The sequence below is a fragment of the Thamnophis elegans genome, chromosome 5 (genome assembly GCF_009769535.1).
Source record: "Thamnophis elegans isolate rThaEle1 chromosome 5, rThaEle1.pri, whole genome shotgun sequence".
In the NCBI taxonomy this organism is placed as follows: domain Eukaryota; kingdom Metazoa; phylum Chordata; class Lepidosauria; order Squamata; family Colubridae; genus Thamnophis; species Thamnophis elegans.
Genome location: NC_045545.1, coordinates 28722785 through 28749631, shown reverse-complemented (window position 1 = coordinate 28749631; position 26847 = coordinate 28722785). Strand labels below are relative to the sequence as shown.

Here is a 26847-nt window from a genome sequence, read left to right as displayed (position 1 = left end):
ATTAAAAGTGAACAAGATAAAGATTTTCATGTTTCTTCACCATTATAGTGGATCTCATTCATATGTAAGTAAGCATAAACAGCTGCTGGGGATAGACCTGTTTAGCCCAGCTTACTTCATGTAAGGAAGAAGCTGAGAAAGATGCTTTTGAGGCATTAAGCTGTTTCTTTCCTTTTATTAGCAACAAGGCAATAAGTTGTTAAATCATCAATTAATTCCAGGGACTTTATTAATTTCTATTTAAAACAGATGGTTGAGCTATCAATTATTATCATGCTTCATCACACTTCATAGTATGTACAGGCCAAACCCCAAACACTTCCTTGTATGCGGTGTCTTCATTTTTATTGTATTTTTAAACTACTCTATTGGGATGTTCCTTATCCAGCTTCAGTGAGTAATTTAAGGTCATTGAATAGAGCTCTGAACACAGAAGAGGCTTTAATGTTTATGTTCATTGATGAAGTCCACCTGCATGATATCCTTCTTTTCCTCCTATAATAGAAAACCCTGTTTTAAAGAAATTGTACAATTTTACCACTTTTAATATGTCATAAACAGACATTGCTTTCATTCGCTATTCATTCTTTTTTTAAAAAAATGTCATGTTTTTTCCTCCTTTTAATCTAAAAATCATGGTTGATCGGGCTAGTTTTCTTCTGTATATATAGAAAAGTGACTGTTGCAGTTTTAATCATCATTGCTGACTAGTCTGTTTACTGGTTTGTATCTTTCTCAGCTTTGACATTATAACAAAGACTTGAAACTATGAATGCATCCTTTTATTTATTATACAGAGCCTCTATTTTTGTCTGAAAAATCCATTCACTTGCATGTTGCCTTGCCTTTAGAAATCATGATCAAATTATGGTCAAACATGAATGTTTATATTTGAATTTTAGCACAACTTTTACGGGAAAGGGGAATAGAGATAATTTTAAAAGCCATGTTGGAATATGTGAGTGAGTGAATCAGTGAGTGAAAGAAAGCGTTTATTGTATTTGTGTAATTTATGGAATATTCCTACAAACAAGATAAAAGCCAAAATGTGAAGGTCTTGATCATGTGACAAACTATATACAAGACTAGTTTCTATAGCCTTTGTGAGCTGATGCTTATTCTGCTGCTTGAAAACAAGTTGATTTCTTTTATTAAGTTACGTTAATCCTATAAATGTTTATCAGAAATAACTTTTCTCCCATTTTACTTTGTAATCAGTTTTGTATGTGTGAGTGAGTGTCTGCAAAAATTATTTGTCTTATTATCTAAAAAGTTTCGTCCATTCCCCCCATTTTGCATATGTATAAAAAACATTAGTCCTCTGATTTTTTCCATCAACCCACTCACTTCTATTGCACACACATGTTGATTCATGCATCACCTTCTTTCTCTTCTTCCTATCTGCCTGTTTTAACTGTTCATATGCTATCCTCAAATCCAATATAATATTCTAGTTTTAAAAGTTCTATCTGTGTATGGGTTGGCTCATAGGTATTTGTAAGATTGCCTTTTCCAAGTGGAATTGTTCTATTCAATATGTAATTTTACATCTAATATATAAGTAGTCCTGTTTTCAGAAACTCGGGGGAAGAGCTTGAAAACCACATTTTTCAATTGATGGTCTCTGGTTTATTAAATAGTTTCCTCCTAAACTCTGGTTAACTTTCATTCTCATGACCTCCTGGAAGTTGATAAAAAACGAATTCTTCCAGACACCATTTGGCACTGTTGGGGATTATTAGTATTAATGCTTTTGAATTATTTGTTAATGTTTTGTTATTGTTAACCTCCAAGATTCCATGACAATTATGGTGATATATTAGAAACCAATAAATTAAACTGAGTATATTTTTATTTGAGCACCAGCTGAAATGAGAATTTCTTCTACTTACTATTAACTTCTCCCTAAGTGAGGATATAATGTCTTCTATATATAAGCTTTCTATTTCTGGTATTCTACATAATTATTCTTTGGGATTTCATAAAGGATCTATAGACATTTTAAGTTTTCAGAGATGTGGTGTACTTCCTTCATAATTTACATGTATTTTGTAATTTCACCTCTGCATTTCCATCAGTTTCAAGGATAGCTTTGCAAACACACACACACACACACACACACACACACACACAGAGAGAGAGAGAGAGAGAGAGAGAGAGAGAACAAAAATACAATAATAAATAGATTTTTTAAACAGGGGGGGGAGAACCCAGAAGCAAATCTAAAAGTGGCATAAAATCTTGTAGGAGAATTACATGGAATGAGAAAAAAAGCTCAGGTACAACAAACGTATTTTACTCTGGAACCAAAATAATAGTAGAAGACAGTTATATAATGCTTATTTTTGAATAAGAGTAAGCAAGTAGGGACTGAAAATGTTTTAAATCCAGTGAAATGCAAAGGGCAGAACAGAACTATCTGACAACCAGATTGTAAGACAACCTGCTAAGGAGCAAATTCTCAATAAGATTATTACTTGGAAAAGCATATAAAATCCTAGTCCATTTGAGAACATGCTTAACCACATTTTTTTTCATCCTAACCGGTGTTATAACTCCAGACATGTGGAATCTGGAATTGTCTGTGCAATAATCCACCCTCATTAACCATATCAATATGAATAAAATGTCATATCAGGTCCCGGGAAATCTGGTACAGTCCTTTCCCAGAAAAACAAAACAAAACAAGGAAAGTGTAAATGTTAAGCAATCATGCTACTTATCTCTCTCCCTTTTCCTCTCCCTGATAATTATGGGTTATGAAAGAATGATGGGAAAGACCTTTTCACCTACTGACAGTCTGCTACCAGCCACAGATCCCTAGGATGCTGTCATATTTGCATCCAGCATGTTACTCTTTTTAGATAACATAGGTTGTCATAATTTTCACATAGGGAAGTTGTACTTCAGTGCACTGGGGTGTCACTGCCTTCTGTAATTTTATATATGTTGTACCTTGTCATTAGAATTAGTTAACAGTGTCTGAAAAATCTCATCCTTTTTAAGAAGCAGACAGTTTAAAATTGCTCATTGTAGCTATAATTATAAGAGGTATGTAATTTTGCAAATCTTTGGGAATTTGATTTAAGACAGCATACCAGATCTCATTGGCGATGCTTCCTCCTTTTATTCAGTAAACAAAGCAAGAAAAGTCTTTAGTTTCAGTTCTAAGAAAGTATTTATTCTTCCTCTTCTACTTTCTTGGAACAAATAATAGAAGGAATAATGGAATCAGCTGTGAGTTAGAAGCAACCACCCATACATTTTAAAGTAAGTTAAAATGTATGGGCAGTTTCTCAATTGTGCTCCCAAAGGTACTTTTTCCAAAAGGTAAGTGGACTTCCTTGTTTTTTTGTTTGAAAACATTTCGTTTCTCTTCCAAGGCGCTGATTCAGTTCTGAAGTACTGGGACTAACATTTGGGACAACTATGACCTGGATGATTGAGAAACATTTCTCTATTGCTGTAGTAAAGCTTCCTGTACTGAATCTAATGAAACTTATATTATCTATGGAGTTTATAGTATTGGGTAAATACAAGGATTGTAATTCTTTGGTTATATCCCTACTTCCTACTCAGAGTTAAGAAGTAAGAGGTTATTATGCTCCCTGGCATAGTTTCTCTCCGGGTAGCTTTTTTATCTCTCCAAAGAGTGGTCTTTGTCTCATGTGGTGGTCTTCTTCCATCAGTGGGTCTTTAGATTCCTTCCTGTTCACAATCACTTCAAGAGCTTCAGCCCAGGCTCTCCTGAAAATAGCAAACCTTCAACATTCTGTCAGCCCTGGAAGCCATCTTTACCGTTGGAGCTTCAGGGCTGCCACCTTTAGTGCCTGGGAAAACGGGAGGGGGGATTGCACGGAGTGGAGGAGGATTAGCCATAACAACATTCCTTTCTCTGGGAGTCAAGGACATTCGGCCTGCACCTGGATGGGAGTGAGTGGGGGTTGTCTCCAGTTGGGATGGTGAACTGATTGGACCATGTGATGGATTTGTAGGTGCAGGGGATAGATCTTTGACTTTCTTTTGGGTGGGGAAAACTGGAACTCTCAGATTCAGGTTTTCCCAGATGTGCCAATATGACATCTCCAATAAAATGGAACTTTGAGGAACTTCAAGCCTCAGGGTCTTCTTTTGTTGGGAGTGTTACTTTGAATCCTGACACAGTCAATACTGCCTAGATCCTTCTTGGTGTGCCTGCAAATACTGTATCTGCCCTTCTCTCATCTTTCCAGGGTTCTGTTTGTTTTTAGGGGTCAAATCCATAACGAAATCCTAAGGATGATACTGGCTTCTTTTCTTTTTTTCTCTTCTCTAAAAGAGAGAAATTTAACTGCACTCCTAGATTTTTTTCTTTTTTTCTTTTTGAGTTGTTATCCACTGTGTGATGGTTTTCTTCTTTTGAAATAATAAGGAAAGGACAGCTTTAGAAGTTAAGTGAGTAAGTAGCTGCTTTGAAATAAATCTTCTGCAAGCATTTATTTATGTGAAAATACTAGATGTCTCAAAAACAATAACAAGTACCTAAGTTAAGAAGAATATTTTTCAGTTTGTATGATTCTTCTGATCTAAATAGGAACAAATGGATTGCAGAAGGGAATTGCTAGCTGTTTTGGTCTTTCCCCATTACATTCCTTACTTTTCTAATCACTTAACACCTTTCCATATGATCGCTTTGTAGTGCAACAAATGCATAGTTATTTCTTTGGGACGTAGTATGAGATGTTATGGGATTCTACAAAGAAATGCTTCTTCTGGGTTTTGAGGACATTGTATCTTTTTCAGTACACAAAGCAAAATATAATGTCTATGAAAAGTATTCTTCCCTCCACTATTAAGGCATTATATTTAAACTGCAGGGTTTGGGGGCTTTCTGGATCTGTGGGGAACTAATGAAAAATGTTTGCGACATCATGGATGTTAATAACAGCATTCAACCTCCAAAGAGAATGCTTACATGAAAGCTGCCATTAACAATGATACAGTTAACCTGGCAGCCAATTTTCACAGTGCTTTTCTGAAACCACTACAGTAGTTAAATTCCAGTGGAGTGTTTCCCAGGGTGGGCCAAAACATTTGTGAAGCCAGCACAAAAATCCCATTTTGGAGCAAGAATAATGGAAGGATTGGAGGGAATGTTGGAAATCATATAGTCCTATCCCCTGTTCTTAATAAACTTTAACATTTATTGCAGAAGTGTAAATCATATATATATGGGTGGGTAGAGCGAAGGGATGTTGGAGGTCTTCTAAACCAACCCCCTCTATAGACCAACAAACTCTATAACATTTTAGACAAATGGTTTGATCAATCTTTTCTTAAACATTTCCAGTGTTGGAGCATTCACAACTTCTGGAGGCAAGTTGTTCCACTGATTAATTGTTCTAATTGTCAGGGAATTTCTTTAGTTCTAGGTTGCGTCTCTCCTTGATCCATTGCTTCTTGTCCTGCCTTTGGGTGTTTTTGAGAATAGGTGGACCCCTTCTTCTTTTGACAACCCCTGAGATATTGGAACACTGCTATCATGTCACCCCGGCATGATAGCATGTCATGAATGAAACATACTATAGTTATTAAGGTGATAGAAAGCTATCATGGAGATCCAGATCCATTGGTTGGAAAAGGTGCTACTAGCTTCCTGATTTTTCCTCCCTCTCAAATGTCTTACCCTAAAATGAGTATTTGTGACTGACAGTAGCTAATGAAATCTTCTGGTCACACTGTGGCTTGACTCACTCTTCTTCATTTCTGACTATATTTAAATGCATCAGTGCATCAGTTAACTTGGACTGGTAAAGGGCAGATCCTGATTTTGATCTAGCCTCAGCCATAGAAGCTCACTAGCTCAAAGTACACAGTAATTATAGTGGGAGATATTTGGAGGAGGGAGTGTTACAGGTACTGTCTGATGCTCCTGAAGGAAGCATGGGCTATAAACCAAGCAATTTGAGGAAGTAGCAAGAGAATTAGTATACTAAACAAGTAAAATGTAACTGCTTTAAGAATGAATAATGACGACAACATATGAGAGTGTTGAGGCTTAAGCAAATTAAGATGTGTGATTTAATGTACTTAATTGTGGGCTGTATGCTCCTTTCAGCAAAATGTTTATGAACATTTCTGCAAAGTCAGTTCTCTCATATACTCCTGCCAGATTGAACACTCTTTATAATATCGTGAAAGCAATTATACAACAAACATCCTAGACATAGAGAGGCAGAATGTGAATATCTAAGTAGAAATTGTATTATTGTAATATTGGTTTCTTTCATACATTCCTTCTATATGTGCTAAAGAAAGAGGATAAGTAGGGTTGTTGGCCCTGAATCTGATGTTCTTGTATTTTGCTATTTCCAAATATCTGCAAAAAATATGTATTATCCTTAATTAAACTTCAGCTAATTAGAGCCCAAGTGAGATTGGTCCCATTCTTGGTAGCCGTCCAGAAGTTCTTCAAAATGTGGTTATGTCAATAGGCTTGCAAATCTCAGAGAAACAGAGAATTGTTGAGATGGCTTCATTGTTTAAGGCTCTGGGATAGTGTCTATTGTGTGCAGGACATGTGATACAATAACACATCTTGTAGGAACTCCATTTTTATATTTCTGGATATGGGTATTATAGCCATAGATATGATTTCCTATTAAGATGAAACCAACTAACATTCTAATTAAAACCATCATAATACACAATCAGACAAGCCACCGGCACTTCACCCTTTCATATGTGCAGAATATATGTCACATGGATGTAACCAAAATCATTTCAGAAGTGCTTACTTTTCAATATATGATATAGAATGAAAAACATACTGAGTTCTAATAAAAGACCGGAAGTCAGGTAAAACACAAACTGGGGCACACTTGTCTGCCCTTGAAAAGTATTCAGAAACTTCAGCTGGTACAAAACGCAATGGCATGGCCATTGAACAATGCATGTCACATCTTGCTCTGCAAGCTGCATCAGCTGCCAGTTTGTTGACAGGTCCAATTCAAGGTGCTGGTTTTGATCTTTAAAGCCCTGAATGGCATGGGACTGGGCTATCTGAGGGAGAGGTTCTTCCCTGGTTATAATCAGCTCATTCCACTACATCTGGAAGAGAATGCATGCTGCTGTTTTTATCGACTAAGGGCCTACATTTGTTGGGTCCCAGGAGATGTGTCTTCTCTGCGGTGGTGCCTGCCTTATGGAACTGTTCTGACCTAGCAGCATGAAGCTGAATCCTCATCCCAATAAACCCCCTTTAATTAATTTACAATAAATTCCTCTCCAGCAAAGTCTTTCCTCTCCTACAGTCTTTCAAGATAGTTCACAATTACTGACGTATATCAGTCTTGGAGAGTGGCCAGGCTGATATCTTTCAGACGCCGCAATACTTGGCAAGAATGCAGGAATGAACTAATTGTCTCCTGCAAACACCCTTCCCCTTTCACTCCGGTTTTATTCCCTATGGGAGGGGCCATCTGTGGCCTTATTCCCAAGTCAACCCTTGTTCCTTAGCTGTCTCCTTTGTATGGCAACTCTGTCCATGCGCACACTGGGAACAGGCTCCAGCTGTTCGTCTGCCTCACTGATCTCTGACTCTGACGGCAGCTGATAATTTTCAGATGACTCTAGCCCCATCTCTGCCTCCAATGCAGAACACTCATCAGAGTCTTCCCCAGACTCCAGGATTGGCCCATGTTCCTCCCCAGCCTCCTCACTATGCGAATCTGCTGGCGGGACACAACAGGAACATTCTTCCTCCCAAAATTAGATTAGCTCCATCCCTTTTAATATTATGGAAATATCTCAGGGTTTGCTTAGGAGAGCATGTCTGGGGCTCCCACAGAACCAGGGACTTGCCTAGATCAGCATTCCCCAACCGTTTCATCTTGGCGGACCAGCGGATGCAGCATCAGCAACAGTTGGTCAGGCCAGAGGGATGGAATGGTTTTGCATGTGTGTGCATGCAGCTTTCACAAATGCAGCTTTACGCACGCATCCATCACTATGGCGGTCCAGTTCAGAAAGGCAATAAATTATCCAGGCTTTGCTTGACCGTTTTTCTTGTTTTGACCTTTTATAACTTTTTGTTTCATTTTACAAATGTATATTTGATGCCTTCTCAAATGACACTTGGGTGACTTGAAAATATGTAAATAAGAAAAAATGATAAGTTCATTATTAAAATGTCCCTTAAAGGCCTTAGTAAAAAGGAAGGTCTTGGGCTTACATCTAAGTTATAATTAGGATGGAGAAAGCCTCAACTCCATTGGTAATTGTTTCCACAAGAAATTAGTACTCTGGTGGAAAAATAGTAGTTTTGACCCTCAATGTAAAACTCATCCAAAGCATAACTAGCAAAGGTGCCCCACTGAAGGTCTGTGAACCTAAAGTAGATTTTATAGAAGTAGACAGTCCAGTAGGCACAAAGAAGCTGGCCTTATAATTGGTTTTGGACTGTATTTTCTATCATCATTGATGACAGTGTTGGTTGGAGCAGATGGAGATATAGTCCACTTATTCCCAATGCTTTCTGCATATTAATTTGTTAAAACAACAGAATATATTTGAAAACTACTATTACCTCATTCACTTGGCAGAGAAAGGATTCATGGCACTAACAGAAGATAGTAGCAGTCCAGCTCTTGAAAAACAAAGAGCTTCATGTGTGCATGCTACAAATTAGCCCATAGGTCTTGAATTGAAATCAGCAGTAGGAATTAATCAAAACTAACCCAAATCTGTTTTCAGTGAAATTTGGCCAAATGTATTTTAATTTGGTTGAAGTCAAGATATTTCAAAAATATTAATTTTCCAAATTATCAATCACATGGATAGAAGCCTTTATTTTTAATAATTTTCACAACACATTTTATTCAAATTCTCAATTAGTCCCTATGTTTGTTTATTTTTTTTTTAAAAAAAGTGTAAAAAAAAATCAGATTACTTCATGGTTCCAGAATATTTGGCTTACTTGAGTAGTCTGTTTGCCATTGTAGAGTGGGAAAAACCATATTTCACATGCTCTTGTCTAAGCTGGTCAGTGGTCTGTTTAATTTCTGAAACATCTATCGCTTTTTTTTTAAACCAAGAATGTTAAACTGAAACAGGCAAATTTGTATTCTGTTGATCTTTGAACAGGATGCTATGGAGAAAATGGAGAAAATTGGCCGGATTGTGCTGCCAAACCACAAGGATAAAAGGTAATAGGATTTTTCAGTGAGTTTTGTTTGTTAGAGAGTTATAAAATTGCATAAAGCTATTTATGCTGGGAAATGAATTTTTTATCCCTTTGTTCTTAAATATCCATTTTTAAGATATAACGTGGTAACATGTGGCCAAAAGATTGCAACTTAATGTGTAAAATGCTTTTTAAAAGATAGTAAAACCAAGGTAGATGCTATTCTGAATAATATATCAGGTGATCAGATCATGCTAGAAAACCCATGTGTATTTCTCCATTCTAACTTGTTGAGGTGGCGATAGAGCTTTTTGTGGAGTAAAGAAAGCTAATTCTCTTTCTCTATAGTTGCACTTTGTTATTTCACCAGTTTTTAACAATATCTATGTTGCAGCAAGTAGACGAATTTAGAGACTGACAATAGTTAAGTAAGTTAATTCCCCCTCTCTGTTGCAAATCTCTCCCTATTTTTGATCTTCACTGGAAAATATTGCTGGGATTTCTGTATTCATGTGGGGCCATATGAATTAATGGTGCTCACCGTGTACTGTTTTTAAAGTGCTTATTGTGAACACAGGGATGCGGTGGCTCAGTGGCTAAGATGCTGAGCTTGTCGATCAGAAAGTTCGGCGGTTCGAATCCCTAGTGCCATGTAATGGAGTGAGCTCCCGTTACTTGTCCCAGCTTCTGCCAACCTAGCAGTTCAAAAACACATAAAAATGCAAGTAGAAAAATAGAAACCACCTTTGGTGGGAAGGTAACAGCGTTCCGTGCACCTTCAGCATTTAGTCATGCCGACCACGTCACCATGGAGATGTCTTTGGACAGCGCTGGCTCTTTGGCTTTGAAACGGAGATGAGCACTGCCCCCTAGAGTTGGGAAAGACTAGCACATATGTGCAAGGGGAACCTTTACCTTTACCTATTGTGAACACATCCCCCTCCCCCTTCCAATCTTCCTTCTTTCTCTGTTCTACTCCTGGCCCTGACATGGAATAGAGAAGGCCCACAAGAGTTAATGGAGACCAGGAGACGACTCAACTTTGTTATTTGTCTCTTCACTTTCATTTAGTACTGGCTGGCCAAGCCCTGCTTTTCAAATCACTGTCTTTTGTGATAGCTATTGATGCTAGAAAGAATCTATTAACTCACATATAGATAGTTCTCCACTTACGATCATAACTGGAATTTCACTCGTTCACTAACGTGGTCATTAAGTGAGGTACTGCATGACTGCTTTGTTCAACACCGCAAACCTGGCTGTCTCAGTTGTGCTTGTAAAGTGAATGCACAGGTTATTAAGCAGAGCATGGGGAGAGGGCCCAGATCTTCTGGACTCGATGTGGTGATGATAAGGCACAAGCCTGCCACCATACACAGGAAGCCAAACCTTTGCTCCCCCAAGGAAAACGATTGCAAGGATGATGTCATTCAATACCATTTTTTTCCTTCCAGAGGGATGGGAGAATAGAAAATGTCTACTTTTTAAAGTTTTTAGGGATCTGGGCTTCCGCTCCACTTCTACAATGCCTAACAGGCTGTGTTTACAAAACTGCTTGGAGCTTCTGTCTTCATTGTAACCTGTAAAATTAATAAACCAAGATTTCTGGAGAAAATTCCTGACACTTTCCTTTCCATGATTTTTCTAATTATTCTGCTGGTATACTGTTTATTTAACATGCTTAATTTCCTAGATACAAGAGATTCCACTTTTTTTCTAAGACTGGACTAGGTTCTCCTTCCCTCCTGCCAAGGCTCAACAAACTCTTTGGTTTTGCCTAGGAGGAAAAGCTATCCCAAAAAACAAATTTGGACCCCCATTAGGATTCCTAAACACCATAAATTCCCAACAAGAATATCACATATTTTCAAATGAAGAATTTAATCCTTGTCATCTCTTTTGTGCTCTTTGATTGGAAGACAGTATTTTTGAGCTGAGGGCCCTCTGCGTTTATACATTCAGCGGCGGCAGGATGAAAGATGAGTGGTTCAAAGTATCAGACCCTCTCTCGGAGCCCAGAATATTTCTTGCTTTCAGCTTACATGGAAAGCAGAGGATTGAACCTGAAGTGGGTTACCAGCCTCCAACAAGATGGCAGAACACACTGAGAGAATGTTCCTTTCATGAAGTTTCTTAAGTGAATTTATTTTGGGCTCAAAGAAAGTCTCTTCAAATATTAAGCAGTAGGGAAACTTACTGAAGAAGAGCGTTGGTGCCATCTGCAGGTTTTTACATATAAAGTCTACATAGAATTCTATTTTTACCTCGCTATTTTCAGTGAAGACTTTAATCTGTTTATGAAGTAAGAATGTGGACACAAAATGAACTCTGGCAAAATGCATCTAGATTTAAGATGACTCAGAAAAAGTGACAGTGAAACATTTTTTCAACAAATGGAGAATTCCATTACTGTAATGCATTCAGATTCCAGTTACTTTAAATCTCCTACCAGTCAGGACACCCTGACAAATTTTCTTTTGCAGTTGGAAAATCAAAAGGAGCGAGGTCATTAGCCATGAGGAAATAAAAGGTCACGAAGGGATGGGCCTAGATTAGATTATTTGAACCAATACTCTCTGCTTTTGAAATCGCCAAAGATTTTTTTCTTGTTTACACATTGTGTAACTTCTATTTTTAGAAAGTGGCACAGCCTCTCTAATGCATTTGGATTAAGTTTCCCACTGAATGCAATGGATATTTGATATGAACTATAGTAGCTGCTGTTTTGAAACAAGAATTCTTAAAACACACCAGATACTCTCTGGAAATATGATAACCTGAAAGAAAGTAATCCTGGTGATTTTTGTGGTTGTTAACCCCAATAACTGCAGATCGTGAAATCATCACTTTGCATGAGTAGCCAGCAAATACAAGATGATGTATTTACCTGATCTGTAAAACCGTAGAATTCATGACCTAGATTAGCTCAGTTATAGTTCAGTCTCTTGATTGACCAATTCCTAGCTTACTTCGGTCTATAACTCATAACAGAAATATTGTATGTATGACTCTAGTAGTAAGAGCCTGAGGATTAGAATCATTGAAATGAATCCCACATAATACGTTTGTGCTTCATAAGACTGGATACATTAATAATTTGTTAGAGGAATGTGACCCTTTTGCTGGTTTACAATCAAACACTTTGAATCAGGGGCATCAGGAATCAGTGGAGGGTAGAGTTTAAAATGTCAAGATAGCATTGTAATTGTGGAGCCAAATGCCATCTCTGTGTTTACATTGACCATGGTGGGGTCCAAACTCAATGGCTTGAAAGGACAAAAGGACATTGTACAACATTGTAACATTAAAAACAAATATTTGCTTGCTATAGAATGACAATGGGTATACTTCAGACATTGTCCTTCAAACTGCTAAATAAATACAATAAGAGTTGAAACAACTTATCTGTGATGGTCATTTAACTACTGCAAAATTCCTGGCTGCTTCCTTTTACATTACTTTATCTAGTGTAGCTATAGAATTTTATACAGTTTCAGGAAAGAATGTGGGGGGGGGGGCAGAATTTTGCTGTAGTGCCTCATTTAATAAGTGACAAGTTTCATATTCCTTTGCAATTCTACAATCCAACAGTTGCTAAAATCTTTCTCTCACCCTTTTATAGTCTGTATAGCAATAGCAATAGCAGTAGACTTATATACCGCTTCATAGGCCTTTCAGGCCTCTCTAAGCGGTTTACAGAGAGTCAGCATATTGCCCCCAACAATCTGGGTCCTCATTTTACCCACCTCGGAAGGATGGAAGGCTGAGTCAACCCTGAGCCGGTGAGATTTGAACCGCTGACCTGCTGATCTAGCAGTAGCCTGCAGTAGCCTGCAGTGCTGCATTTAACCACTGCGCCACCTTGGCTCTGTAGTAGAAAATAAAATGGAATCGGACATATTACCAAGGTCCCATCTAAAGCAAATCCAATGGTATTTTTTGGTGTTTCATTAGAGCAATTTGTCAAAAACTTCAGGCAGACGGCCCCTATCTATCATATTTTTCTGATTATAAGACAATACTTTTTCTTTAAAATATTTACCTAAAAATGGAGGGGCGTCTTATACACATGGAGCCAAAAGGAGAACCATGGTTGCAAAACTGCCAATACCTTATCTCTGCAAACTGGCCACATGAGTGAAACTTCCGATTGCTAACAGGTTCCCTCCAATCATGAGTCTTATGCTACTGAAATCAGGTGATGCTGCGGAGAGCGTGTAGCCAATGCCCACATGCAACAGGGAGTGATAATATCGGAGCGTTCTGAGCCCATACAAATGTCAGAAAACAAAAAAATAAATATCAGTACCAGTAAGCAAATGTCTTAATCTGCAAAATAAATGTCTTCTATTTAATGTTTAAAATATTGATTTCTGAATTTTGGATAAGTGGGAGGGACAGATGTCCTATACATGGGGACATCTTATAGATGGAAAAATACGGTAACTGAATCAGAGCAGCATCACAGCAATATTGTACTGATCTGTACGTCTTGTTTGTTTCATTGAGTTTAACATAGAAGGGGCTTATTGCGTTCTTCTTAGTGTTTAGATTATAAATATTGCCAAATATTTGTTGGGCTTTATGCTTTTTCCATAGGTTTTATGACAAGAAATACCAAGTGTTTCTAAAACTTGCAGAAGATCAAAGAAAATATAAATCCATCATGCAGAATGCATAGACAGCATAAAGAAGAATCATCTTTCATATTAGAGATCTGACTGATTTCTTTGACTTTTTTGATTAGCTATTTACATTAATGAGAAACATTGTAGTAAAAATTTAAAATACTTTATAGTCTATTGAATATGAACAGAGATGTATTTTATTAAGATGATATCATGAAACAAACTTGTCAAATCTACATTTCTTGAATCAGTGTCTTAACCAGAATTGCAGCTATCATTCAGCCTTCACACTTTTCAGAATTGCATAATCTGTTAAAAAGCTTGCAAAAATATGTATTAGGCAAAAATGTGTAAAAGGGAATATATAGATGAAATATGCAAAATGCATACTTTTTAAAATTTGTAAATTTATGTGAAAATAAACTGAAGCTTGGGAAAGAGAATATCAAATTTATACAGTAAATGTACCTTCATTTGTCAGGCTTTCTATTTAATATCAAAAACTAAATTGGAGAAAGATTTCATTCTTGTTGCTTCTTGTTGTTTTTGGTAATAAAATAATGTGACATTATGAGAATCAAGAGTTAAGTAAGAAGAAATACCTCTTAATGAACTTTGTAGAATAAATTGCTGCAAAGAAGAATTGCTAGGTAAAATTTTACACCATATTTTTTTCAATTCATTATCAGTGTAATTTTAAATGTCTTAAAACTCATTTGTCAGTCCTTCAATGTAGACTAAGTCAGGAAACAGAATGTTGGAGAATCTTGATTTTTGTTAAAAATCTGGTTGTGTTTTCCTATCCATCTTTTTTGTATCCATGGAGTTAAGGCAGAATTCGTTTAAGTTTCTTTCTAATGTCCTTGATTTCTGGGTTTAATAAATGCATTGTTTGTTCAAGGTTTGGCTCTGTAGTGTTGCAGTTATTGTTCTTATCAAAATTAGTAACGATCATTTACATTTTTTCTAGTATCTCAATTCAGTTATTTTAACTAATCATTTTAATCTGAAATTTGCTTAATTATTCAAAGCTCTTTGAGATAAAAATAAAAGTTTAGAAGAATATTAGATAAATTCCCCTGTTCCAGCTGATAATCTCCTAGGTTTCTTATTATTGTTAACTAGATAATGTGTTTTTTGTTTATGGTCTATTAACCTATTATTTTTTCAATGTCCTACCACAAAATAATATTTCAGTATTTGGATAAGAGCCATGGTGGCACAGTGGTTAGAATGCAGTACTGCAAGCTACTTCTGCTGACTGCTGGCTGCCTGCAATTTTGCAGTTCAAATCTTACCAGCTCAAGGTTGACTTAGCCGTCCATCTTTTCGAGGTCCTACTGTACTCTACTCTACTCTACTAACATCTAGACTTAGATATAAACTTTATCCTGTATTGCCACTGACTTATTTTCTCAGTACCCTCTGTTTCCTAATTCCTGTGCCTGTTCCTAACTATCAGCATCAATATCCTAATCAGGGATATATCAACTATTTGGTCTTCTCTACTCTAAAATGTATTCTTTAAACAGCAGCAATGCCTGTTTAAAGACTCAGAGACCTCACTGGTTTTAAGTCCTTTATTAGCATGAGAGCATCCTGCTAATATATTCTCTATTATTTGCTTACAATTCAATACAGCACATTAGCCCTTAATCACTTTTTCAAACTAAGTCCACTATTAGTCCATTAAAATGTGTCATGGCTGGTTAATTTTGACTTTTCAGAGACAATACAGTTCCCTCCCTTATGATGCCAAGGTAATGGTTTCTTCCCTAGAGATCGTCCTGTTTGCACCTTCTGATTCCATTTGAGGGCCAATGTTTATAAAGCTAATCAAAAGTAAGATAATGACAGCTAAATTATCAGCTGTGTGCAAGATTCCACAGAGAGGTTCAAGCGTCCCTTCAAGTGGGCAGGTTGTGCACATGATCGTTCCAAAAAAACAGACGACAACTCTGAAGAGAAAGATCCACATGAGGGCAGCTAGCGTGAAGATTCCTCTTAGCATAACAGGGAGAAGAAATGGCATGTCATAAAGATGATCTATAAACTAAGCACAGAGATCGGGTAAGTTAGGCACCTACTATTAATTTGAATTATTCTGATTTTAGGTGAAGGAATTTTACAGCTGGGGACTTGCCCATTGCTGAACTCCATGGATTAAAACTGAACAAAGCAAAATAATTAATTAGGCAGCACTCTTTCACCCTTCTTACTTGGGATCACCCCAAAAGATTGTTTTCCTTTGGCATGACAGCCATCATATCGCCTACTTAATGCCCCATTAAAAGAAATCACAATTTGTGTAATCTAACTTCTCCTTGGGAGAATAGCCACCACGACTTCACTCATGGCATCTCATCAATGTAAGTCAATGGGATCAATTTTCTTGATGTGGAAAATGTTATCACTTACAGACTGAGGTTGTCCAGAGAAGCGTTTATTGTAAGTTCTGATGTCATAGAAAGTTCGCTTGTTTTTCTTGTCAGGCTGGTTTTCAGAACAGGTGTACAAAAAAACAACCTTGGGGGGGAAAAACACGATGTTGAGAACCAAAGTGTAGGTTTGTCTTCTGCTAGATAGAAAGACCCAATTAATTAATTATATGGGTTTAAATAGCCACCCATTACACACTGCATGACTCTACATGGTTTATAATTAAATAAATAAATGGATACTATATAAAAATGAAAACATGCAACCATTAAGGATTATAAAACAACTATCAACATAGCCTGGATATGGGCTCTGTCCAGAAATGGAATTCTACTGGTTCGGACCAGTTCAGGTGAACTGGTAGCTCCGATGATCAGATGGGCCCACCCGTGCTATTTTCCTACCGTTATCTTCTTAACTGATTCGCACAGCAGAGCAGAATGCCATGCGAATCAACTGTGTTACTCCTCCGAAGAAACCCGAAAGTGAAGATTTCCTCAAACTACAAGCACGTGCGCGCAACAAATCACACAATCACTGAATTGGTTACTAAACTGGGAGGATCCCACCACTGGCTCTATCACACATCCTGAGAATATGCTCCAGACTCGGGTACAAAATCAGGATTTCACAGCCATATGAGAATCCAGCAGGGTTGATTGAAGCTAGTCTAACCTGAGGAAATGATATTCTGAAGGCTGGGCAGCTCAGCAGAAAAGGCTATCCTGGTCCCCACCTGCCAACATCCCAACAGGACCCCAGAGCAGGCCATTTCATGATTGCTATTTCTTTGAGCTTCTGGGTTTACCCTTTGAGGTCTAGTTCTTCCCTAGCAAGCTTTCTTCTTTACGCTGAGACCATTGTGGATTTTACTCCACAGTCAACAGGTGAAGCTCAGTAGAGTATAACAGTGGTCTTTCCGGTTCTGCAGACCGGCAATGGCAGCAGCAGTAGTGGGGGGGGGGATGGTTCAGTGCAACGGAGCTTTGCAGGCAAGTGCGCCAGCCCACATCTTGCACAAATTGAGTTTTGTGTGTTCACCCGTTTGCCCACTGCTTGCACAGCCCATTCCCAACAGGCTGTGGCCCGGTACTGGGCAATAGCCAGGGGTTGTGGACCCCTGGAGTATAAGGAGAAAGAACGAACTTATTTATTTATTAGATTTTTATCCTGCCTTTATTATTTTTTATAAATAACCCAATAACTGAACTTACAAAATACTCCTTCCTCACAACAACAACCCTGTGAAGTGAGCTGGACTGAGAGAGAGAGACTGGCCCAAAGTCACCCAGGTGGGTTTCCTACCTAAGGTGGAACTAGAACTCACAGTCTCCTGGATTCTAGGCCAGCACTTTAACCATTACTCTAAAATGGCTCTTTGAAGGCAATCAACCATGTTAAAAAAATCAAAAAATCTATTGCAGATACACTGTTTAATCATTGATAGTTGTTTGATCTGACAAGTATGAAATTAGAAATCCTGTTATCTATATTAAGGAATGAAAACCTGAAATATGAGACAGTTATTCTTGGCGTTTTTCTACCTCCTTTTGTAACTTCAAAGAAAAGATGAAAATTCTTACTTTTTGTCTGCAAAGTGGACAGTTGATTGCACTCAGCCAGGACCCATGTTTCCAGTATTCAATTAGACAGTAGCCTAGGAAAGGAAGACATGTCTTTGTAAGCCAAACGTTGCATAGTGGGAAAACACCATAGCCAACTTTATAGCTGTTCACATCAAAAGGTGATTTCTATATTACATGACCTAGCAAGGAGTAATTACACTGTTCAAGAAGGCAATAAAAACTCAAGAGAAGTAGGTAAGGTGCTCAATACACTGAAATTTTAATTCCATGTCAGCCAGTAATTAAATGGAATCCATTTACACATTTGAAAACAAAATTAAACATTGTTTGAAGACTTAATGGACAAGGTTTGCATTTGTTTCCCGTATAGCAGATTTGAAGGATGGGAAAGCAAACCTTTTTCAAGGCAGGGTATTTGCGGATTCCGACATTTCAAAGTGACATCAGATCTTTCAATCATGTTTGTTCCTATTCTTTCTTTTAGCGCCCCCCCCCCCGAAACATTATTAGTAATTAAAAATAAATATTAGCCTCATGAGAATGACACTGCAAAATGCAAGTGTTACATTATTGATACCGTGTCCATTATCAGAAAAATAGCTGTCATCCTATTATTTTGCTGCATTAGGAATGCTACTATTTTTTTTTCATATGCACCTTGATATAAACTTTTGGGGAGCAATTTCTGCCATGAAAAATCTTGACACCAATCCTATTCTACACTGCTCTTTGGGGATAAATTTCCTGGGTGTTCTACGCTGTCCTTGAACACAAATGAGATTTTTATGCAGTGTGTTCACTGTTTTTAATAATTGCTTTAAAAATACTTTGAACATTTTATTTTAATTGTCTTAGAAATATAAGCCATGCAGAGAATATGTATATGTCAGTAGCCATACACATTTTATAAATTAATCTTTATAAACCTTTATATATTTATTTTACTTTCTGTATCAAAATAGATGCAAATCCACCACTCTGCTAGAATAAAATTACAAGTTATTTGGTAATTCGCTACTGTTATGTTTTAATGTTGCCAGACACCACAACTCTTTTTTTCATATATACATTGACTTCAGTTGGCAAAAATGTTCATGCAATTTCTCAAAATATTACTAAGCATAAACCCACAAATAACTTTCTACATGATGGAAAACTTTGTGGAAAAATTTGCTTAACTAAAGAAAAAAAAAACATCTTTTGAACACTGTAGGATTGCATGATGTGGTATCCTGCAGAGCAGACATTAAAGTGTGGATAAATTCTAGAGTGTTTTTAATAACAAAAATTAGGAGATTTGGAATACTTCTAATTTATTTATTTTTTGCCTTTTTCAGATGGCAGGAGGTAGTTTTTTTAATTTACTTAATTCTCAAGGCAACAGTATTCATAGTCTTGCTATTAAATTAGCTTAAAGCTTTGACTGCCAATTGTTTTTGTTTTGTTTGATATAGCTGTTTCTGTTGGCCTTTTGCCAGCTCAAAGACTCAAATGGAAATGTTAAGTAAGTACAGTATCTTGGTCTCAAAAGTAGAAATTTCCTGTTTAATTGTCCACAAGACTTCCTGAGCATTGCAAAACTTTATAAAGTGTCTGTGGTACTATACAATAGCTGAAGTAAAAGTGCTGCTTCATTTATTTTTTTCATAATAAAAATAGTGATGGGTATATGCATTTTTACAATAGATAATCAAGATTAGTTCAAAGTTGGTAGTGTGAACATATTTAGAGATAGATCACCAACAAATGTTACGTAATGATTTATTTCATGGAAACTTTGGCCCCTATCAGCTGTCTTTTGCACAAGCATTTCATCCACAAATGGGCATTTGTTTAGCAAAATGTATATGCTCTCTACTGTTTAATTCTATAATTTCATGTAATATTAATGTTACTACAGTCTTGCAAATAAAATGTATGAGGAAACAGTAGTAGCCCAATTAACTTGCCACAAAAGAAATGTCCACAGTTGGTTTCTACAGGGAAATTAGCGGTTTGGAGACAGATAGGACAACTCAAATCACTGGGGTAGCATTGCCGCCACTGCTGAAGACGTTCCTAAGAGAGGAGGGAAATGCTATGTTTAAAGATATTCCAGTTAATTCCAGAAATGCTTTAGCGGCTTTAATAATTGTGCATTGACCCTAGAAAACTATGAAAAAGTAGTACAATACTTAATAGAGCATTTACTAGTTTTACATATTTCTGAATTTGCCTTAGTAGTTGATATATGACTGTGGGTGTCCTTTGAAAATGGTTATGTAAGCACCATTTATTTTTTTTAAAAGTGGTAGGATGGGAAGGAAGCATAGTAGTGTATTAAAGGCAATCCCTTTAATACATGAAAACTTGATTAATGGAGTCATTCTGTTTTTATAAATTCAGCATATCATATTTCAAGCCTCTGTTTGGAAAACTAATCCTGCTTCTTTTTGAAGTTTCATCTCTTACCAAAACAGGAACCATATGTTTCTAATTAAACTGCCACAAAATTCTGGGTTCAGTGATATTCAATTCTTCTGAAGGATAAATAAGCAGAAGTTTGAAAACTTTCCTTATACCTACGATTTTTGCACACATCTTTTGGATTTTGTATTATGTAGCTTAAGAGATATTGTAAACTTACTATTCTGGAGGATGAAGGAACACAATTCTTTTCCAAAGAACTCATTTCTTGTCTTTAAGTTGAGAACTCTATAAAATAAGTAATATATAATTTTGATATAATTTTGATAAAATAGGCTGTTGATGAGACAGATTTGGTTAGGTAGATATGCAGTTCAAATAAGCACAATGAATATTTATATAATAGCATGCACTTCCATGCTTTCATAGTTTATTCTACAGTCATAAAATCATCTCGTCTCCTCCTCAATGATAATTTTTCTTCAAAGCAATGGCATTTGCATTTTGCACACATCTTTTCAATTGTTGAATGCATATTTTTCTAGGCATTTTCAACACAGGTACTGAAGTTTAACTGGTAATTTGATCATCTTCAATGTATGAAACTTCAATGTATAACTTTAAGCATTTGATCATCTTCAAACTTCTTTTGTTTCAGTTATTAGATGGGTAGGACTAATTAGGCGAATGCATTATCCCATTCTCTCCAATGCATTGAAGACTCTACATTCTTGTGAATCCTTACTGCTTTCCCATATTCTGAAGTCTATGGAGAATCCTATACCAGTTCAGTGAGGCACAAGGTTATCACATTTGCTCAACTGCTGAGGTTAAAATAAATTTCAGCCTAAATAGATACTTAAATATCTCAGGCTGTGATCCTGTATCTTCAGAAATTTACTCTTTTACATAATTTTGGCACCAAAACCACATTGGTGGGAAGGGAACTCTTGCTAAGAGCAAAAGGTTGGCAGCTTCAGAATTAAAAAAAAAACCAATGCATGCAAATATATTAATTTATTCATTACATTTACATTTAGTTAACTGACTATATAGGGAATATAATTATTCCCTGTATATAATAAATATAGCAGGATTTTCCCCCACTATAAAAATGACAATTAGTGGCACTTTGGTAAAGGATATTAGGAATAAAGTTTTTGAAGTGCTTATATCGCGTTTTTATATACCTGCAAAGTAGGACGTATCTCAAGTAGACAAAGTAATGTGCTATGAGGTGATAGCAAGAGTATATGTGCTATGTGCTATGTGCTATGAGGTGATAGCAAGAGTATATTTCTAAATAATTTTTTTCAGAACTTAGTAGTATATAGCTAATTTCATTCTCTCTGAAATTTTAAAAAACCCATTTTGACTGAAATCATTTGTTTATCAAATTTAGACATCGCACATTTCATTATTAAAATTTTAAATTAACATTTTAAAATTATAATAAATTATATAGTTTTAGATTAGGCAAAACTGGGGGCCTAGATGTGTTCACAATCTTGATTTGTATTCTTTTAATAGTTCATATTAACCAGAAGTGATTATATTAGAAACATTTTTTTTTCATTTTGAACTATTTCCATACTGAAGGAATAATTTGTTAGACTCTATCATTGGCCTTTCAACTCCAGCGGGCCTTGGAGGAAGCTAGCTATCTTGACCCATTCCAGTCCGGCTTCAGGCCTGGCTACAGCACAGAAACCGCTTTGGTCGCATTGACCGATGACCTCTGGAGAGCCAGGGATGGAGGCCATGCCTCCATCCTAGTTCTCCTTGACCTCTCAGCGGCTTTCGATACCATCGACCATGGTATACTTCTGCGACAACTGCGAGAGGTGGGGGTGGGAGGCACTGTTTTGCAGTGGTTCTCCTCTTACCTCTCAGACAGGTCGCAGTCGGTGTTAGTTGGGGGGCAAAGATTGAACCCTAGGCCCCTAACATATGGGGTGCCGCAGGGTTCGGTCCTGTCTCCCCTACTTTTCAACATCTACATGAAACCGCTGGGCGAGATCATTCGGCGGCATGGGATAAAATACCACCAGTATGCGGACGATACCCAGCTGTATCTGTCCGCCCCGTGCCAACTCAATGAAGCGGTGGACGTGATGAACCAGGGACTTGAAGCTGTTAGGGACTGGATGAGGGCTAACAAACTCGTGCTCAACCCGGATAAGACCGAGTGGCTGTTGTGTTTCCCTCCCGCCAATTTGGCAAGTATTCCATCGCTCAGGCTGGGGGGTCAAACATTACACCCCTCAGACAGGGTCCGCAACTTGGGAGTCCTCCTGGACCTACAGCTGACTTTCGAACACCATTTGTCAGCTGTGACCAGGGGGGCATTTGCCCAGGTTCGCCTGGTGCACCAGTTGCGCCCCTACCTGAACCGGGAGGCTCTCACAACAGTCACTCGTGCCCTTGTGACCTCTAGGCTGGAGTACTGCAATGTGCTCTACATGGGGCTGCCCTTGAGGAGTATTCGGTGACTTCAGCTAGTCCAGAATGCGGCCGCGCAAGCAATTGTGGGTGCACCTCGCTTCACCCACGTAACACCTATCCTCCGCGAGCTGCACTGGCTACCTGTCGATCTCCGGATACGCTTCAAGGTGCTACTTGCCACCCATAAAGCCCTCCATGGTAGTGGATCTGGGTACTTGAGAGACCGCCTACTGCCAATCACCTCCATTCGACCAATTAGATCTCACCGATTAGGCCTCCTCCGAGTTCCATCCGCCGGTCAATGTCGACTGGCAACCACGCGGAGGAGAGCCTTCTCGGTGGCAGCTCCGACCCTATGGAACGATCTCCCTGTGGAGATTCGTACCCTCACCACCCTCCAGACCTTCCGCACAGCCCTTAAAAACTGGCTTTCCTGTCAGGCCTGGGGCTAAAGATTGCAACCCGCCCGAATGGTATGAATGTTGTGTTTTAATGATGTATTGTTCTATATGTTAAAAGTTTGTTTCCCCCCCCCCCCTTTTTAAGTTGTAAGCCGCCCTGAGTCCCCCCAGGGAAAAGGGCGGCATATAAATAAACTTAAATACAAATACAAATACAAATACATTGGTTAACTAACCTGATATATTGTTGGAGACAGTTCACTCTTTTAACTGTGCAATCCAAACAGAATCTGGAATATTCTTTTTAAGCAACATAACACAGGTTTGTGGACATTTACAGTTCCCGATCAGCAGACAGAGCGGGTCAAAAAAACCTTGCTTCCTTATCTTTGACCCGAGACCCCATTTGTAGTTTTAAATGACGTCTGGTTTAAAAAAAGCATGAGAGCTGCCCTCTGTTTATTTTGCGCTATGTCCAGCATCCCAGATGAGTTATAAAAAGAAATTGGTATTACACAGAGTTAATGATTCATTGAGGCATTTGCATGCTACTTGAAAAATCTCTTCATCTCTCCTCAAAGACTAAGTCAGCAAGCTGACCTTCACCCACACTGTCTCTCTGTACAAATGCTTTTAAGTCAATCTTCACTTCTGATGACTATTTAAACTAGTCCCTGCAGTTTTCTTGACAGGGTTTTTGGAAGTGGTTTGCCATTGCTTCCTTTATAGGGCTGAGATATGGTGGCTGGCCCACAGTTACCCAGCTGGCTTTATGCCTAAGGCAAAACCAGAACTCACAGTCTTCTGACTTTTAGCTTTTCACTATTACACCACACTGGCACTCATATATTATCTATGTACACATGTGTGTGCTCACACGCACATGTACATACAGGTACATAGATAGAGCTAATACTACTTGCCATGATTTCTGGTTTAGAGGCTATTAAATTAACAAAATAAGTACACTTTAAAAAATATATTCTCTGCTTAAAGTTTGAATTTAAGATTGTTTTCTGTTTACCTCAATGAGCTCTAGAGAGGAAATTTTCAGATGCCAAGCATATAAAATACCCTACTAGACCAGTTATTAGAAATTGTGGTGCAGATTTGTTTGTTTGTTTACTTAAATCCAACACTCCCCATTCAGCATGCAATCATAACAAGAGCAAGCCTTGACATTAAGATTTACATTGTAAGAACATTGTACATTGATGTGTTCTTACATAGCATTAAAGAATCCTGAGACCAGACAAGAAAAGCAGAAATAACTGAAGGCCAAATTGTATACGTCTTTCTTCCTGGCATACAATAGTACAGGAGAATAACTATTGGGTGACAGGTGGAGAAATGACAAAATCAAGTTCTATATTTATGGTTATAGTTTAGTTGTGCATGTTTCTGTTATACAGAAGCAATCAAACCTCAGGACGGGCTCAACAGTAGTTGAAAAAGGGGGTTCTGACAATTCCTGGGAGTTGAGCCGTGTGGGGCTTCATAGAGCATGACCAACATGTTGAATTGGACCTGGGAGCAGATGAGTGGCCAGTACATAAATGAAAGCATTGGGGTTACACTGTTAAACTTATTATGCTATATTTGAGCCAACTTTAGCTTCTGAGTTATCTTCAAAGGCAGCCCCATGTATAATGAATCTCAGTAACCTAATTGTAAAGTGAAGAGGGCATGAGTTATTCTCATAACAGTTTTTCACTCCAAAAAGGCATCTTGGCAAAGTGCTCTCTGGCCATGGCCTGCATCTGCTGCTCTATAGAACCTCCAAATTCAGGAGTACCTCAAATCATAGATCTGCTGTTCTCAGATCAAGATATCCAACTTCACTACTGCTAAGAACATCCTGATTTTAAATGCATGTCAATAGATCTATGAAGTAGTCGATTTGGGTTTTTCTTGTTACAGCTTTTTGTATTGTAACTCATACTGTACAAGATCTCTCAAGCCAGTACACAATGAGTAAGGATCAACCTATTTTCTATAAGCTGAAACAGCTCCCCTTTGGATACAGCTTAGTACACCCTGAAATAAATAAAAATTGAATGAAGTTCAGCTAAGTTAGAGTTAAATTGTGTTCACTTTTTCTGTATAATTTCAGGGAAGATTTTAGCAGAGAATGAATAAGACCTCCAGTACTTAAACTAAAATTGAAATTAATATTTTTTATAAAATGCTCCATCTTTACTTTCTGATATCAAAAAAACAGAAAAGTTAGTTTCATACTTAAATGAAAATCCCCCCCCCCTTATATAAAAGAAAATACAAAAACACATATTTTAATTTAAATTCACATCATCTTAGTAACTTACCTGGTCCCAGACGAGGCACACAAGGAATTATGTATTACCACACTTTAGTAGATGCCTAGGGACAACTTTTCCCCCAAAAAATCTTCTGCTCTTCTCTCTAGGTTAGGGTGACAGCAGAGTTTTGTGATAGAAGGTCACAGCCCATAGTTTATTAAGGTGGACCATTTAATTTAGTTAATAATTAACATGTTTGACTAATGTCAAGGTTTTGTAGGATTTCCAAATACTCGTGGAAGTATTTGTTCCTCATATTTATAAGAATTAAATCATTAAAACTACTAATCATTGGATGATTTCAGGATGATGTAATGAAATGCCATAATATAAATTTACTTCAAATTTAATATGTTTCATATAAAAAGGATGTAATAATAGCTATGCTTAATGGCTGTTTAACAATTATAGCAATTTGTATAAATGTATATTAGATTGATGATACTAATAATGGAAAAAACATGGAATTGAAAATTATTAGAGAATGTTATCAATATTAAAATAATAGAATGGTTTAGAATAGGATATAAAAATTCTTTATTATTGGATATATTGAAGATGATATAATGAATCATTATAATATAAATTGATACATATTTAGAATACCTTGTTTAAAATAGAGAAACAATAGTGATAATCAAACAAATGAAGTATAATAATAATGTATACAAAGATATTTGATTGGCAATATGTGAATTTTTATAAAGCTCAAGTGATGACTATGGAAAGGACCAGTGGTGGGTTTCAAAATTTTTTCAAACCTACTCTGTGGGTGTGGCCTCCTTTGTGGGAGTGGCTTGCCAGCCATGTGACCTGGTGGGAGTGGCTTGCTGGCCATGTGTTTTCTTTCTTTCTTTCTTTCTTTCTTTCTTTCTTTCTTTCTTTCTTTCTCTCTCTCTCTCTCTCTCTCTCTCTCTCTCTTTCTCTTTCCTTCCTTTTGTCTCTCTATCCCTTTTTCCTTTTTTTCTTTCATCTCTCTCTCACTTTTTCTTTCTTTTTTCTTTTTTTATTTCTTTCTTCCTTTCTTTCTCTTTCTCTTTCTCTGTGTGAGTCTGTGTGTGTGTGTATGTGTGTGTGTGTGTGCATCAGTGGTGGGTTTCAAAAAATTTTGGAACCTCTTCTGTAGATGTGGCCTGCTTTCTGGGTCCACTGGTGGAACCTCTTCTAACCGGTTCGGTAGATTTGACGAACCGGTTCTACCGAATAGGTGCAAACTGGTAGGAACCCACCTCTGGAAAGGACGCAGAAAGACTTTGTAACCAATCGACACACTGTATGCAGTTGAAGAGGTTTTTATGTTATATGTTTTGTGTGTTTGTGTTTGTTTGAAAATAAAAAAATTATTAAATGTTGAATGTTGAATGTTTATTTTATTTATATGCCGCCCTTTTCCCCCGAAGGGGACTCAGGGCGGCTCACAACTCAAACCAGGGAAGGGGGGATACAGACAAAATTAAAAAC

The 26847-nt window shown here is 37.4% G+C and overlaps 2 protein-coding genes across 3 annotated transcripts in view; one reads left to right on the top strand and one right to left on the bottom strand.

Moving 5' to 3' along the window:
* Positions 1 to 14695, top strand: part of FGGY (FGGY carbohydrate kinase domain containing) — a 191530-nt gene extending 176835 nt beyond the window's left edge. The window contains 2 exon segments of the mRNA XM_032217552.1: positions 9124 to 9185; positions 13763 to 14695. Of these exon segments, the coding sequence (XP_032073443.1) occupies positions 9124 to 9185; positions 13763 to 13844 (144 nt within the window). The 3' untranslated portion in view covers positions 13845 to 14695.
* A 386-nt stretch (positions 14696 to 15081) lies between these two features.
* On the bottom strand, positions 15082 to 25519 carry LOC116508809 (E3 ubiquitin-protein ligase RNF170-like). 2 transcript variants are annotated; one of them, XM_032217550.1, is made up of 6 exons: positions 25393 to 25519; positions 20443 to 20510; positions 19766 to 19874; positions 17814 to 17887; positions 16210 to 16317; positions 15082 to 15844 (listed from the first exon to the last, which is right to left on the bottom strand). In XM_032217550.1, exons 2-6 carry the CDS (start codon positions 20485 to 20487, stop codon positions 15539 to 15541), a joined length of 642 nt encoding a protein of 213 aa, XP_032073441.1. In that variant the 5' UTR covers positions 20488 to 20510; positions 25393 to 25519; the 3' UTR covers positions 15082 to 15538. The 2 variants fall into 2 exon arrangements, with proteins under 2 accessions (XP_032073441.1, XP_032073442.1); XM_032217551.1 differs by lacking the exon at positions 25393 to 25519 and having other exon boundaries at positions 20443 to 21632.
* Positions 25520 to 26847: the final 1328 nt, after the last annotated feature.